Source organism: Dermacentor albipictus, chromosome 9 (assembly GCF_038994185.2).
Source record: "Dermacentor albipictus isolate Rhodes 1998 colony chromosome 9, USDA_Dalb.pri_finalv2, whole genome shotgun sequence".
NCBI classification, from domain to species: Eukaryota; Metazoa; Arthropoda; class Arachnida; order Ixodida; family Ixodidae; genus Dermacentor; species Dermacentor albipictus.
Genome location: NC_091829.1, coordinates 2,891,007 through 2,905,396, shown reverse-complemented (window position 1 = coordinate 2,905,396; position 14,390 = coordinate 2,891,007). Strand labels below are relative to the sequence as shown.

Here is a 14,390-nt window from a genome sequence, read left to right as displayed (position 1 = left end):
CTACACTGATTCAGTGCTAAACGCTTTACCATCGACAGTCATTGTGAGGTGGAATCTGCCGAATATTTTTCTTAGGGGTAGCTCGCCTGGCCGTTGCATGAGAAAGCCATGTTCTGAGGCAGTTGGGCACTTCTTGAAGTTCGATATGTCTGTATTGACTGCTTTTTTTGTTCTATGTAACCATATCTTCTGCTATGTATTCTCGTCATAATAGTGTTTGAAAATTGTTCTATAGAAGGCATGATTCGATGTTAGATGGTTTTGATATAGTCGGGTGCGACTGTATTTGTTATAGCCAATATTTGCGACATGGAAACGCTGTAGTAAGGAGTCTAATTTACCATAAAACACCCAAAATTTCAGGGTGCTGCTCATTGTCACACCCGAGTTTTGTTAAAACTGTTAATGCTATAAGTAAGTCGACTATAGTTGTTTCTGTCCAGTTAAAATGTTTTAATGTCACTGACCAACTTTTTGGACTTGGGCAAATATTTGGACTTTCCTGTGGCACCGCCACCTACAAAGTGCTCGAAAAGGTCAAGATATAGGTGGTTGACCACAGTTGCACTCACTCCTGTGAGAGCAGAACGATGGGTGGCTTTCGTAATTTGCGGGACAGGCTGTTGGCATCACTCTCACTTCTCAGCATTGCTGGAAGAGGGGGTCTTCATTTCTTGAGACTGCTCAGATAGAAACATTTTCCTTGCTAAATGTCTGTCCACTTTTGGAAATAACCGCTGCAGGTGTAAACACTATCGACGGTGAGCTTTTCGCTGTGCCGTAAAAAACTGTGTCCTTTAAATGGGTTGTCAATCCCTTTAACAATATATTGGATAAAACAATGAGCAGTCGATGCACAGTCAACTTTTTAAGTGTGCCATAGTAAACGAATTTATGAGAGCACCTAAGCAATTCTTATGTGTAAGTGTGAGAGCATTACTTGTTGCTGAGTTCTGTCGCTGAGTTTAGTGTGACGGTGAAATTTTGCCGAGTTTAGTGCTGCTGCGTTGAACGTGCGTGCTGATTGAAGTCTCCTATGACGAGCATGGATGTGCCGCAGCGTAAAGCTGAAGGCAGATTCCTGTCTATGAAGGCTGCCGCGTCTCTTTGAGACAGATTTGGCACCACATATATGCACAAAACCACGAGTCCCGTTTCAAAGAACTGCACACAGTGCACATCTCTCCGTCTGCACCAATGGAGCTTCCGAGCTGGATGGGTCATAGTTGATGTCCTGGCTTGGGGTATATGAGTATGAGTATATGGTGACACCAGCCGCAACATTGTCAGGTTGTTGAGCGATGCGCACGAGTATCATGTGATCTGTCTTTTGTCGTCCGACCTCAGCCATGTCTCTGTGAAGCAAATTATGTCGCCTTTGTTGATGTTCACATAGTGTGCCACATAGTCCACATGTTTCGGTAGAGAATGCACATTGAGGCATGCGATGAGACATGCTGCCCGATCCGCCATGTGCTTGCACTGCCCCGTGCGCCATCTAGTGAATTGCCTGCCAGACAAAGCCCAACCACATTCATAGCCTTGAAAATATTCATCATTGTCACCTGTTGCAACAGTAGCACAATGCAATGGTGGCACAGTGGTTAGCGTGCTCGGCTAGGGAGCAGTAGCAGCGGTGATGGAGCATAGGATCGAATCCTCACCGTGGCCACGTTTTTTAAAAAATTAGGTAAGGATGACGTAATTTGTGTTCCGTGTTTCTGCTACGGCTTTCTTATGATGGCGGGGTTGCACAATGAGCCAAGTAATGCTTTCCCATTAATAAACCATTCACTACAATGCTCCTTTGCTGCATTATTGATTACAACAATTCAATCTGGCTACTGTATGTGTGTACGAAAAGGAAATAGAAAGGGACATCCTAAAAAAATCCAAGGACACCTAAGCGCTTCTTACGAGTTGTGAATGCAAAAGCATTAAAGTCCAATTGAATGGCGCTGAGCAGTGCTTTGAATATTGTGCTGCAAGTAATGTACCATAGCGGTATGTGCTGCCCGAGCCAGCAAGTAAAGTATTAATACTGCTTTGTCACGGCAATGCCATCTCACCTCACACAACACCTGGTGCACTACTGCCGCAGCAGGTGTTCCCTGCACAGCACACCTTCAGCGCATCGCATGGCCGGCTTCATGCGCCTGTCTCCCTTCCACCCTCTCGCTGATGTCGGAGAGGTGGAAAGGAGACCAGAGAGGGGCGACTAAGCATGCAGTGCAGGTTACACAGCACAAAGGTGGGTGTGGCAAAGTGGCTCACATTTTTTTTCCTGGATTTCGCATTCTTTTTTTTTCTCCTGTGGAGACACCCAGCAGTCAGATTTAATTGTTATAACCTATCATGCAGCATGGGAGCATTGTAGTAAACATTATTTTACCATAGAACAGCCAAAAGTTCACTGTGCAGCACCTGCACATCGTTATGTTTGAGTATTGTTAAAACCAGTACAGTTGAACCTGGATGTGTCGAATCTGACGGATAACACAAAAAAGTTTGATATATCAGAGTGTCTACCAACCGGGAAAACCGGGAATTCTCAGGGATTTTGAGCAGTCTTGAAAAACTCACAGAAAACTCAGGGAATTTGTACCTCTATCAGGGAAAATTAGCAGTAATCTTGTTGGAAGGGTCGAAAGTCGCGGTAATGCTGGCTCGAGTAACATACAGAAATCGTAATGAATCGTTTTTACGCCCTGTCGAAGGCTGGAGGAGTTTCCAGTGTACAGTCAACGACCGGCTTTCCAGATGCCCGATAATTTGGACGGCTTTGCGGCACCACCACCCATGGAGTCGATGTATCAGAAAGTCTGAAATTTCGGGCGCAAGAACCCTTCACCATCCGATTTTCCGAACGACCGCAGGTCCGAAATCACAATAATCAAAGCCACTACCGCTGCCGTTTTAATTACCTCACCGCCTCGAACCGCTGCTCTCGTATGCAGATCCGCTGGCAACGCTGGCAACTGTGGCATTGCTAGACCTAGCTGCTTCGACGTTTGCTATTAAGCTCCTTGCCGTTGGGTGCCGTGTTTTTCATTGAAAGAATTCGCCGCTGTCAGCAGTGGTACCGACTGCACTTTTGTGGTCCTCGCGATTGACTTAGAAGCTTGGAAAGCACGGTGTGTTGCATAATGCCGGTTCCTGAAAGTCTTCTTACAAAAATGTTACTTGGTGAAGCATACAAAAAAGTATTGCAGTGAAGCATAACAAGAGTGGGAAGGGGCTATTGCCACGGGGCACAGTATGTATTGCTTAATTATACATGCGTGCATCCGGTATTTCCTGTTGCAGTACGAGCACCGGTATGCCTAATACGTGTACCGACAGGCCTTCAGAGCGTTTTCGAATGTGCCTGTGGCAGTTTGAGCGCCTTAAGGGCAGTAAATGGCATGCATTCTTTTCCAACTGGCTGAGTTTTCGGATGGTTTCGCGGCCCCTAGAGAGTAAAAAAAATCGGACTTGGACTGTGCAACTGACCAAGATGATGCTTCAAATGGTCCGTGGGGTGAACGAGTGGCGGAAGGAGGACAAAAACAGAAAGAACCTACATATTGAGCAATAAACAGGAAAGGAAGCATGCTGCCGCCATTTGGAAGGAGCTCGAACTAAAAAGAAAAAGTGTTAGTTGATGCCGAGATGCAGGTGTCCCTCGTCCAACCAAAATAGTAAACTCTTTAAAGCAGTGAAACACAACACTGAGGCATCGTATGCGGGCTGAGAGTATGTCGAGACAATTGAGGTTGACTTGCAAGCTGTTGGGAGAGAATCTCAATTGTGACAAAGTTCGGGCCTCATACCACTGAGCTTGCCATCAATTGATAGTAATAGCTCATATTCGAAAATATTTGCTTTTGTATGCATCTCCTTTTTATTCGTATATGAGGATGCCCGACTCGATTTTCAATTTTTTTTGAAGACATCTTATTTGCTGTGCATTTTACTAAACCCTCCTTTCTATTCTCATTTTGAATAACATAAACACTACTCCTTAGTATTCAAACTGAATTAAGTTGACTTTTATGCGAAGCATATTACGAGAGCTCAACCCAGCTCCTCAGGCGCGGCGGTGTCGCCTTCAATGACCTTTGACCCCATGCCATACCACGTGACACCGTGACGTCACGACAGAGGAGAAACGGGGCTCCAACTCGCGCCGTCGCTCGCGGCGTCGCGGCGGTATATAAGCAGCTGCGCTTGTTTCCAGCTGGCTTTGGCTCAACTCTTGGAAGATGGGCTGGGTGGGAATCGAACCAGGGTCTCCGGAGTGTGAGACGGAGACGCTACCACTGAGCCACGAGTATGATGCTTCAAAGCGGTACAAAAGCGCCTCTAGTGAACGCGATGTTGCCTTAGAAACGAGCTGTTTCTATGGCTCAGGCGTGCGTCGCTTGCTCAGGCGCACATTTCGTTGCCGCGCCGAACGCTGCGTTACTCGACGCTCACCGCGTCCAATGCGGGGCGCGTAGTCGCTGCGCCGTAGCCCATTGTCTTACATCCCTTGGCGGGTCGACGGGAACGCTGTCGCGTTCCACTCTTGAAGGCGAAGCAGAGTAACGCATGAGTTGTTTCTTCGTCTAGCCGAACCAAATATAGCCAAGCAACAGCAGTTCACCAGGCTAAACAGTGGTTCAACAACTAAAATAAAGGCTAGTATGCTTCGCATCCTGGGCTTAACCTTAGCTAAGCCACAGCCATTTTTTAAAAAATATTTTTCATATCGTTACTAGAGAGTGACAGCATCGGGCGATGTGGTTTCAGCCCGTCTTGACATAAAAAATAGTTCTGCATCACTCAGGGAATTTTGCAAAGGCACTCAGGGAAAACCTGGAAAATACAGGGAATTTGGAAATGTCAACTTGGTAGACACCCTGTATATAGGTAAGTCGGTATATAAAATAACAATATGATACCAAAATTTTCAAGGTGGTTTTACAGTTGTTGATTTTACACAATGATTTGTCATATTTGGGTTCGATATATCCAGGTTTGGCTGTATTGCTGCAGTCGAACCCGACTATATCAAACTTGTTTAAATCGAATTATTCTATATACCAAACAATTTCTGAACACGGTATAGCTACGATGAGTATATATAGCAAAAATTACTCTTACATCGAATAAAAATAGCAACGACACCCGATATATAAAACATCAAGCGACGGAAAAGTGCCCCCAGAAGTTGGCTTTCCCCCACAGTTGTGGAGAAATTTGGTGGTGCGGCTCCATCCAACCGCTCTCCTTACCGTGACCATGCGGCCTTGGGCATGCTGTCGACACCCCCTTGCGAAAAATGATCCCGGCCCGCCCGCAGTGCTTGCTCAGACAACCAATCAGAAGCTCTTGTGCCCTCGTCATGCAACATGGTGCAAGCATGAGTTGTCTCGCTGCATTTCTGGTTCATTGTGTTTGCGCCTTATGGGCCTTTTCCCGCAGTGTTGCCATGATGAAGCGGCAGAATTCGCTTTCTGTCGTGAAGCTTGAAATCATAATTGGGTCAAACGCAGTGAGAAGTCGGGTGAACCCGCAACGTGCAAGATTCTGAGGAGCAGTCTCGGCACGATCTTGAAGAATAAGGGTGAGATTGGGGATAATGCCGCCAAACTCTCAACCCGGTGCCCATGGCGCCTGACGCGTATGCACGGCCGTGTACAAGCGGTTCATCCAAAATTGCTTTAGATGTGCCGGCCTCCGCGTGCTCGGTGATGACTGTAAATTCTGATGAATGCAACGAAGCCATTGCCAGTGTTGCTGAAATTTGGAGCAAGCTGTCAGAATTTGCTGAAGCTGTTGACGAATCAATGGTCGGCGAGTTTGTGAGTGCAGATGATGGTGTCACGACCACAGGAGAGCCCGAAAACGAAAACTACATTGCCGAGACATCGTACCAAGCACAAGTGAAAGTGGGCACAATGAAGAAAGCAATGACGGTCCTTTGCCCACATCCTCCAAGGTGATTGGTGCACTCACACTAGTCCGGTGTTTCTGCATGAATTCGGAAGGTTGCGGCGTCAGCTGCTCCGACTCCTTAAATAATGTGGAGAAGTGCTTGCTGCGTCGCAAGCAGTGAAATTGCCCAAGCAGCAGAAAATACAGGACTATTATATTGTTACACCCTCAAAAGGCGCTACTTTGAAGCCGAGTAGCGTTAGATGCGATGGCCTTGCTCAGCTGAGCGCCTGTCGAGATTCAGCTAGCCAGCCACCCGTCGTCTTCTTCGTCCACCACTCTTCGGTGCCCCCACATACTGTTTGTTGAGGCGTGAACCCACTATGCACGTAAGAGCGTCACATTTCCCTCCGCACACACGAAGCCCGCCGGTCAAGTCAAACAGGCTGTCAAGAAATAAAGGGCTTTTACAGGCGACATATGAAAGTTCAGTCTTTGCTGATCGTTGGCCATTTGATGTGAGACGTGCTATGCGGTAGGTTAATTTGCTGATACGCTCAGTAATAACATAAAGTCCAACATAGTGGGCCAGCAGTTTTTCACATAATCCACGTTTCCTGGTTGGTTTCCAGAGCAACACTAAATCACCAGGGTCATATATCACGTGTCGGCGTCGGCAGTCGCAGCGTGCCTTCGAACGGTCTTGCGAAACAAAAGTGCGTAAAGAAGCAAGTCGTCGGGCTTCTTCAGGAAGACAGACTGTCTCTGATATACAAAGATTATCGTGGCTGGAAAACGGGAAAATAGTGTCTAGTGTATAATGAGGCGGACGAGCGTAAAGAAGAAAGAAGGGACTGTAGCCCGTAACGTCATGCCTTGAGGTGTTAAATGCATATGTCATGAAAGGTAGCACGCTGTCCCAGTTCTTATGATCTGACGCGACATACATGGACAGCATGTTAGTAAGAGTTCTGTTTGTGCGTTCCGTTAGGCCATTTGTTTGGGGATGATACAGGGTGGAATGTCGAAACCTTGAAGCACCTAGACGAAGCATCTCTTCGACCACATCTTCATTGAACTGATGATGACTCTGGGAGGTCCATGTCGCAGAATGACAAGACACAGCAGAAAAATACACACTTCGGTTGCAGTAGCCGATGGTATTGCAGCTGTCAAACAGTAGCATGTCAAGTGATCGGCACACACGATAATCCAGCGATTCCTATCAGATGAACCCGGGAAAGGACCGAGGAGGTCGATGCCAACTTGCTCAAAGGGAGTGGTGAGCGGTGGCACTGGATGGAGTTGACCAGGAGGAGTACTCGTCGGACGCTTGTAACGTTGACACTCGCTGCAGCTGGACACATACTGGGCGGTTGTCTGGCGCATTTTAGGCCAGTAGAACTTTTCTTGAAGGTGGTAGAGAGTTCGCGCAGAACCCAAATGACCAGATGTTGGATTGTCATGCATAGCGCGCAAGACAGAGACACGGAGACTCTCCAAGACCACCAGAAGATACCATGGGCCTGTAGCAGAATAGTTCTTTTTGTAAAGAACCCCATCTAGAACGCAGAAACGAGTGGATGGTGCTGATTGCCTTGCAGTAATGAGCAGTGGTTCTAAAGTTCTGTCTTTTTGTTGCTCGACCTTGAAGGTATTTATATAAGGAAATCCCGGCTCCAGTGATGTGATATAGCAGTCGAAGTTGTCCGCGTCTCAGTCCGTCGTTGGAAGCAGCATGCGCGAGAGGCAGTCAGCGTCGGCGTGCCACCGGCCGCTTTTATAAGAAACGATAAAGTTATATTCCTGTAAACGAAGTGTCCAACGCGCAAGCCAGCCCGACGGATCACGGAGATTAACCAGCCAGCAGAGAGAATGATGGTCTGTCACCACAGTGAAGGGGCGCCCATATAGGTACGACCGGAAGTGCTGTACTGCGAAAATAACTCTAAGACATTCTTGCTCTGTAATGGTGTAGTTACGCTCAGACTTGCTTAAAGAGCGACTCGCATAGGCGACGATGTGTTTTTTGGTGTCGACGCATTGAATAAGGACAGCGCCGATGCCAATACCGCTAGCGTCCATATGAACTTTTGTGGGAGCCGCATGGTCGAAGTGTTGGAGAATGGGATGGGACGTCAGACGAGACTTCAGCTCACGAAAACTAGCTTCACATTCAGGAGTCCATTCAAAGGGAACGCCCTTCTGGAGGAGGCATGTCAGCGGGTACACGATGTTGGCAAATCCACGAATAAACCGGTGGTAGTACAAGCATAGCCCTAGGAAACTGCGTAGCTCTTTTACATGGCGAGGTTGCTTGAAGGCTTCCGCTGTAGCAGTCTTCACTGGATCAGGTCGTATACCATCCTTATCCACTAGGCGTCCCGGAACGAGTGTTTGGCGCTCTCCAAAGTGACACTTTTCGAGTTGAGCACCAAACCCGCTTTGTCCAAGCAGTCTAGCACAAGATCGAGACGTGCGTTGTGCTAACTGAATGTGCGCCCGAAAATCACTACGTCGTCTCATAGCACATGCATACTTCCTTCCCACTTCAAAACACGCAGGATGTTGTCCATGAAGCGCTTGAAAGTTTCAGGCACATTACAGAGCCCAAACGGCATCACATTAAATTCAAAAAGTCCATCTGGTGTTACAAATGCAGTTTTCTCCTTGTCTGCCTTGTGCATAGGAATCTGCCAGTACCCTGTACCCAGTACAGACGAAAAGTAAGACGCTGATGAGAGGCAGTCGATAGCATCATCAATATGCGGAGGAGGATATACATCCTTTTTAGTGATGGTGTTGAGGCGGTGGTAGTCAACACAAAATTGCCATGTACCATCTTTCTTTTTAACCAGAATCACTGGCGCTGCCCACTGACTACAGGATTCTCGGATTACCCTCTTATTTAGCACTTCGTGGATTTGGTCATTGATCACCTTGCGTTCCGATGGTGAGACTCTGTATGGTTTCTGTCGCAACGGTTGGGCAGATCTTGTGTCTATGCGATGGTGTATACGAGAAGGAGGAAACAATGGTGGCCCCTCTTGCTGGAAAAAGTCAGTCTGGCATGTTTTAGCAGAATATTCGCCACTTCGTGACGCTGCTTAGTGCTGAGTGACTTGTTTACCATTGTCAGAAATGAGGAGTGCGCCACAGGACAGGCATTAACGAAATGGCACTCATCCACAGAATCAAGGGCCTCTGTTTCAGAGCCTGTGGTAGTATTGCAGGTTCACTCGAACAGTTTACGGTCCATAAATTAGTGCGTCCCTGAGAGAGAGAGAGAGAAAAAACATTTATTAGAACCATCGAGGTGGTTGCTCTTGAGGTCGAGTGGGTGGTGTCCTCATTCCAGGACTCCACTGGCCATGGCTGCTCGACGTACTTGCTAGACGAGAGCTTCTTGTCCCGCCAGGGTATCGCCGGTCAGCTGTACCTCCCACCGCTCAAATTGCGTGCTAGGCGTCTTTAAGTGTTGAGGTTTGCCCCCGCACCCCCACGAGATGTGGAAGAGTGTAGGGCGTGTGTCGCCGCACCAGGGGCAGATGCCGCGATATGTATGTGGGAACATTTTACTATATTTGTGTAGGTTAGGAAATGTGTTTGTCTGAATAAGTCGGAGAGCTACGGCATCTTCAGTGCTGAGCTTTCTGTGAGGCGGAGGATAAATCCTGCGGTTGAGTCGCTGGATCTCGAGTCGGTCGCAGTAATTGGACGGCAGGGGCATGAAGGTAAATGGTGGGGATTGATGAGACGATTCGTCGTGCCCCGCTCGGTTGATTAGCGCTCGAGCTAGGGCGTTCGCCCTCTCGTTCCCCTCCAGACCCGCGTGGCCCGGCGTCCACGTGATTTGATGGTATTCTTGCAGCCTCGGGCCTAGAATCTGAGCCGCCAGAAGCGGTGTTCGTCCATTGGTAAAGTTACGGCAGGCCTGTTGCGAGTCGGTAACGACATGGACTTCCCTGCCTACCCTGTCTTCTTGCTTTATTACCAGTGCCGCGGCTATGGTCTCAGCCGCAGCTGGGGTCTCTGCCCTTACGGAGGCCGCGAGGGTCAAGGAGTTGTCTCTTCCGTTCACGGCGGCTACCGCAAAGAGGCCCCCTACAGGGTACGCCGCCACGTCCACGTACGTTACGAACAACTGACAGCGTGCAATACGGTATCAGTACATTCCTCTAGATGCAACTCAGATGAACGGGCTCCACAGTACCGTCAAACGTTCCGTCGGTGATAGGGAAACAGGCAGCTGAAACACTTGTTGCGGATAACGGAGGCACAACTGTATCCCGGGATACACAAAGCACACTTTCACGATAAGGTGGGCCTTCCATAAATGCAGCAGAAAAGCTCGTACCTACACTGATTTCACCCGTTTTGCAGTCGACGGTGGCACCACACAGTTTAAAAAAATCAAGGCCCAAGATTACGTCATGTGTAGAATGAGGTAGAGCAGCGAACTCCGCGTTAAATATTTGACCACCCAAGGTAACGTCTACATTACACACGCCCACTGGATACAACTCCTCACTCACTCCGCGAAACATATCGGCACGGTTCCAGCGAAACATCACTTTTCGTCCTAGGAGGCTTTTGAACGCAAGACTCATCACTGAAACGGTTGCTCCCGTGTCCACTAAGGCCATGGATGAAAGCCCGTCAATTAATACAGACACCTTATTCTTAAACATACAAATGGTTGAAGGTCTCTCTGTCGACATCGAAGATTGTCCAGCGACCTCACCTCCAACGGCCGTGCTGGCTAGTTTTTCGGAGGTGGCGACGGGTATCGACGCTGCGGAGAGGGCGATGGCTTACACGAGGAGCGGGTGGTGGTGTCAAGCTGCAATCGGATGCTGGAGAATGGTTCCGCAGCGGTTCTGGGTGCTGGTGAGGCAAGCTTCCTAAATATGCGTGCGAGGGCGAATGTGTTTCGCCCAGAGGAGCGCGGTACCGCCTAGACATCGTCGATCGGTCGAACCTCGGTGGTTGGCGGCGATTGCAGTACCTGGCAATGTGACCCCAGTCGCCACAGCTATAACACACAGGTAAACGATGATCGATGAACTGCCCTTCGAACCGCTCAGCCGTTGGGGGTCGTGTAGCAGAGCGAAGCAGCTGAGCCTGCTGCACAGGGGGAACGGTCGGTCTGCGTGCAAACCTGTTGGGGCGAGGGTGTTCTGCAGGTCGGTGTTCGGGCGTAAATGTGCCCTCACATGGCCATGGAGCTCCTCTGTCGTTGATGTCTGTGACACATACCACCGGTTACCAGGAAGCGCAGGGTGCGGCAGGCGCCATGTGTTGCGGGTAATAAGCATCAGGTTGCCGTATGATGTCGCGCGCAAGTTCCTGGTGCCGCAGCAGTTCTTCACGCACAATCTGCCGTATAGTAGACGAAAGATCGGCGGACGGGCTCTCATCGACGCTGGCAACGGTTGTCACTATCGCCAGGCGTCAAAATTTTGGCACAATGCGACGTGTTTTAACGTCTCAAATGTACGGCAATGACGCACGACATCTGAGACGGAATCAACGTGTTCCCGGCTTATGAAGAAATTGTATACATCTTCTGCAATTCCTTTGAGGAGATTTCCGACTCGGTCTTCCTCAGACGTCTGCGAATTTACGATTTTGCACAGCTTGAGGATTTCCTCTATGTATATAGTGCATGTTTCTCCAGGAGCTTGAGCTGTTTGAGCTAGTGTTCTCTCGGCACGTTTCTGTTTGGCGTAGGAGTCGCCAAAACACTTCTTAATTTCCTCAACGAAGCGCTCCCACGTTGTTAGGGAGTCTTCGTGGTTTTCATACCACATCAGCGCTGTCTTACTCAGAAAGAGTACGACATATTCAAGCTGAGTGACTGAATCCCAACTGTTGTAGCGGCTCACCCTTGCGTAGTGCGTCAGCCACTCATCGACGTCTTTGCCCACTTTTCCCGCAAATGAGCGTGGTTCCATGTAGTGCTGCAAAGGCCCAACTGGTGCTGACCTTCGAGCAGGTGAAACTAGAGCTGGCATTTGTCCACCTCCGTCCTGTGCCATAGGGAAAGTTGTTGGCAAGAGACCGGCAAGACGACGGCTCCGGCGAAGTTCTAGATGTTTCGACTCCGTGGTACATTGTGTCGTACCCCGCACCTCCACCACTCTGTTACGCCCACAAAAGGCGTTACTTTGAAGCCGGGTACCGTGACATGCGATGGCCTTGATCAGCTGAGCGCCTGTCGAGATTCAGCTAGCCAGCCACCCGTCGTCGTCTTCGTTCATCACTCTTCGGTGCCCCTGCATACTGTTTGTTGAGGCGTGAACCCGCTATGCACGTAAGAGCGTGACAATATATATTTCATGCGGAACTAAGCTAGTTTCATCAATAAAGTGATCTTATAAATGGTATGAGCTTTTATGACATCCAATTATTTAGCAGGCTTATATCAAATTATGCTCTATACTGAACTGATAGGCAATTTTTTGCAAGTTTGATATAGCCAGGTCCGACTGTATAAGTCGATTCGACTGTACTTCTTTACAATTAAAATGTTTGTCCCATGTGCATTTTTCATCCAACCCAGTTATAACAAAGGGATTTTCTGTGCGCTTGAATATTGTTAGAAGTGGGCTCGACTATACTGGATGTGCATGCGAATTTTTGGTCAAGTACCGCAGTCGGTAAGCCAGCCTGCGTATCCCGCATGATCACACAGTTGCGTAATCGCAACGATGCAGAGCATGTGTATGTACTGTATTACCACGTGTATGTATAACCTGCATCAAAAATGAAAATTTTGAACATAATGTAGGAGTGTAAATTATGCAAATTTTCCTTGAGCTGTGTCTTCAAGGCAGCATGTAAGCTGACAGAAAATTATGCATTTTGTTTTATTATGAATTGGATTTGTCTAAGTTCAGTCTCCCAGTAATACACCACATATTACGTTTAATCATCCAGGCACACATATGTTCTCACATGAGGCAAAATTAATGTCTGCTTTGTGAAAATTTTTCAGCCTGCCTCAAGTTACAAGCCACTAGCTGAGGACAAGAACATCAAACTGGTGAGTGAGCTTGTGTCTTGAAGCATGTCATCTTTATTTTTTGTATTAGTTGAACTAGACTAAAGATACACTTGCGCAGCATGACATCTGAAGCATGCATGAGTCTAGGAGAGTCCTTTGAATGAGCAGGCAGTAAGCAGGGCGCTTACATGCTTTGCAGACATATGAAGTGCGTACCCTGCCCATGGTGCGGGACCAGGTTGTAGTGTCAGTGATCTTCACCAACCAGAGCGCGTTCCAGCTCAAGGAGATGGAGCTAAACATTCTGGACACACTCAACACCAAGATGCTTCGTGGGGTAAGAAGCCCTCCTGCTTCTGCAGTACTTAACAGTTGAAAGCTGAAGTAACGACATGCTTTCGCAAGAATTTCATAGTTGCAAATTGTAGGGTAAAAATCGTAATTGCATGTCAGCACAGGTCGATGGCAATGTGGCATTGCAATGGGCAGTCGACAAATGAGATGGTAGCCAGACGTGTTTCTGGTTCCCGCAATTGCTTCCAGCAAGTTGCACTTTTTCTAAACAGAAATGCTTGCAGCCACGTGAGCGTTCTTTGCTGGTATTTTACGCAATTTAAGTGGGCAGGAAATCCATTTGAGCACTTTTTACATTTGCATTACAATCTGGCCAGTTTCATTAATGCGGCTTTGCATTTAGTAATGTTTCTTTGTGAAGAGATGCGAAATGCGTTAAATCCGATGGCCATTTGCCAGGGATACGAAAATATGTCATTTTTGTAAAGTTCCATTGTCTGGCTTTCGTTATTGCGGGAGTTGACTGTGCTAGCACTGCATGTTTTGGGGCCACCCTTGCAGGTGAGTCCACAAGAGGGCATCCATCTGCCCTTCCAGCTGCCCGAGGGAACAGCCAATGAGGGCCAGTTTGCCTTTTCCGTGGACAGCGTCAGTATGGCGCAGCGTCTGCGCGGCACCCTCACCTACATGCTCATGGTAAGCCTCTTCCGTGCTCAGTTAATTGGGGGGACGCGACTACAGTCGATGGGAATTTGCAAAAGGTTTCTAGCCAAAGCCCAACACCCTTCTAGTAATCAGGTAGTGGAGCTAAAATAGGAGAACCCATTATTGAGTAACCTTCTGCTTACAAAATAAACATGCAGCTCTGCAGCAATAATGGTGAGATTGGCTGAGGGCACAGTTTATGCCAGTTGGACTGATGTTATGTGCGAATACTTAACTCACAATTATAGAATGTCATTGAACAACGTGCAATGTGCATGTGTGATGAAGGGACCGTCATGCTGCTATAGTATGGTTATTCTTTTTGTGCTATACCACCTGAACTACCTGTGTGTATCTTTGGCTCAAGATGAAGCAACTAGCATGCTCCAACATTCATTGGCACTTTGATACCATGTGTCTGCCTCAAAAGAGAGTTAAAGTATCATAGCACACATTACATATTGCAACGCACAGTTGAGTG

General features: G+C 48.0%; 1 protein-coding gene across 5 annotated transcripts in view; it reads left to right on the top strand.

The window, feature by feature from the left end:
* g (adaptor-related protein complex 3, delta 1 subunit-like garnet) overlaps positions 1–14,390 on the top strand; it is a 354,723-nt gene that overhangs the window by 318,271 nt on the left and 22,062 nt on the right. For all 5 annotated transcript variants that reach the window (XM_070524729.1, XM_065441037.2, XM_065441036.2 and 2 more), the window contains 3 exons: positions 12,902–12,949; positions 13,110–13,247; positions 13,766–13,900. In XM_070524729.1, the coding sequence (XP_070380830.1) occupies positions 12,902–12,949; positions 13,110–13,247; positions 13,766–13,900 (321 nt within the window). The remainder of the gene's footprint in view (positions 1–12,901; positions 12,950–13,109; positions 13,248–13,765; positions 13,901–14,390) is intronic.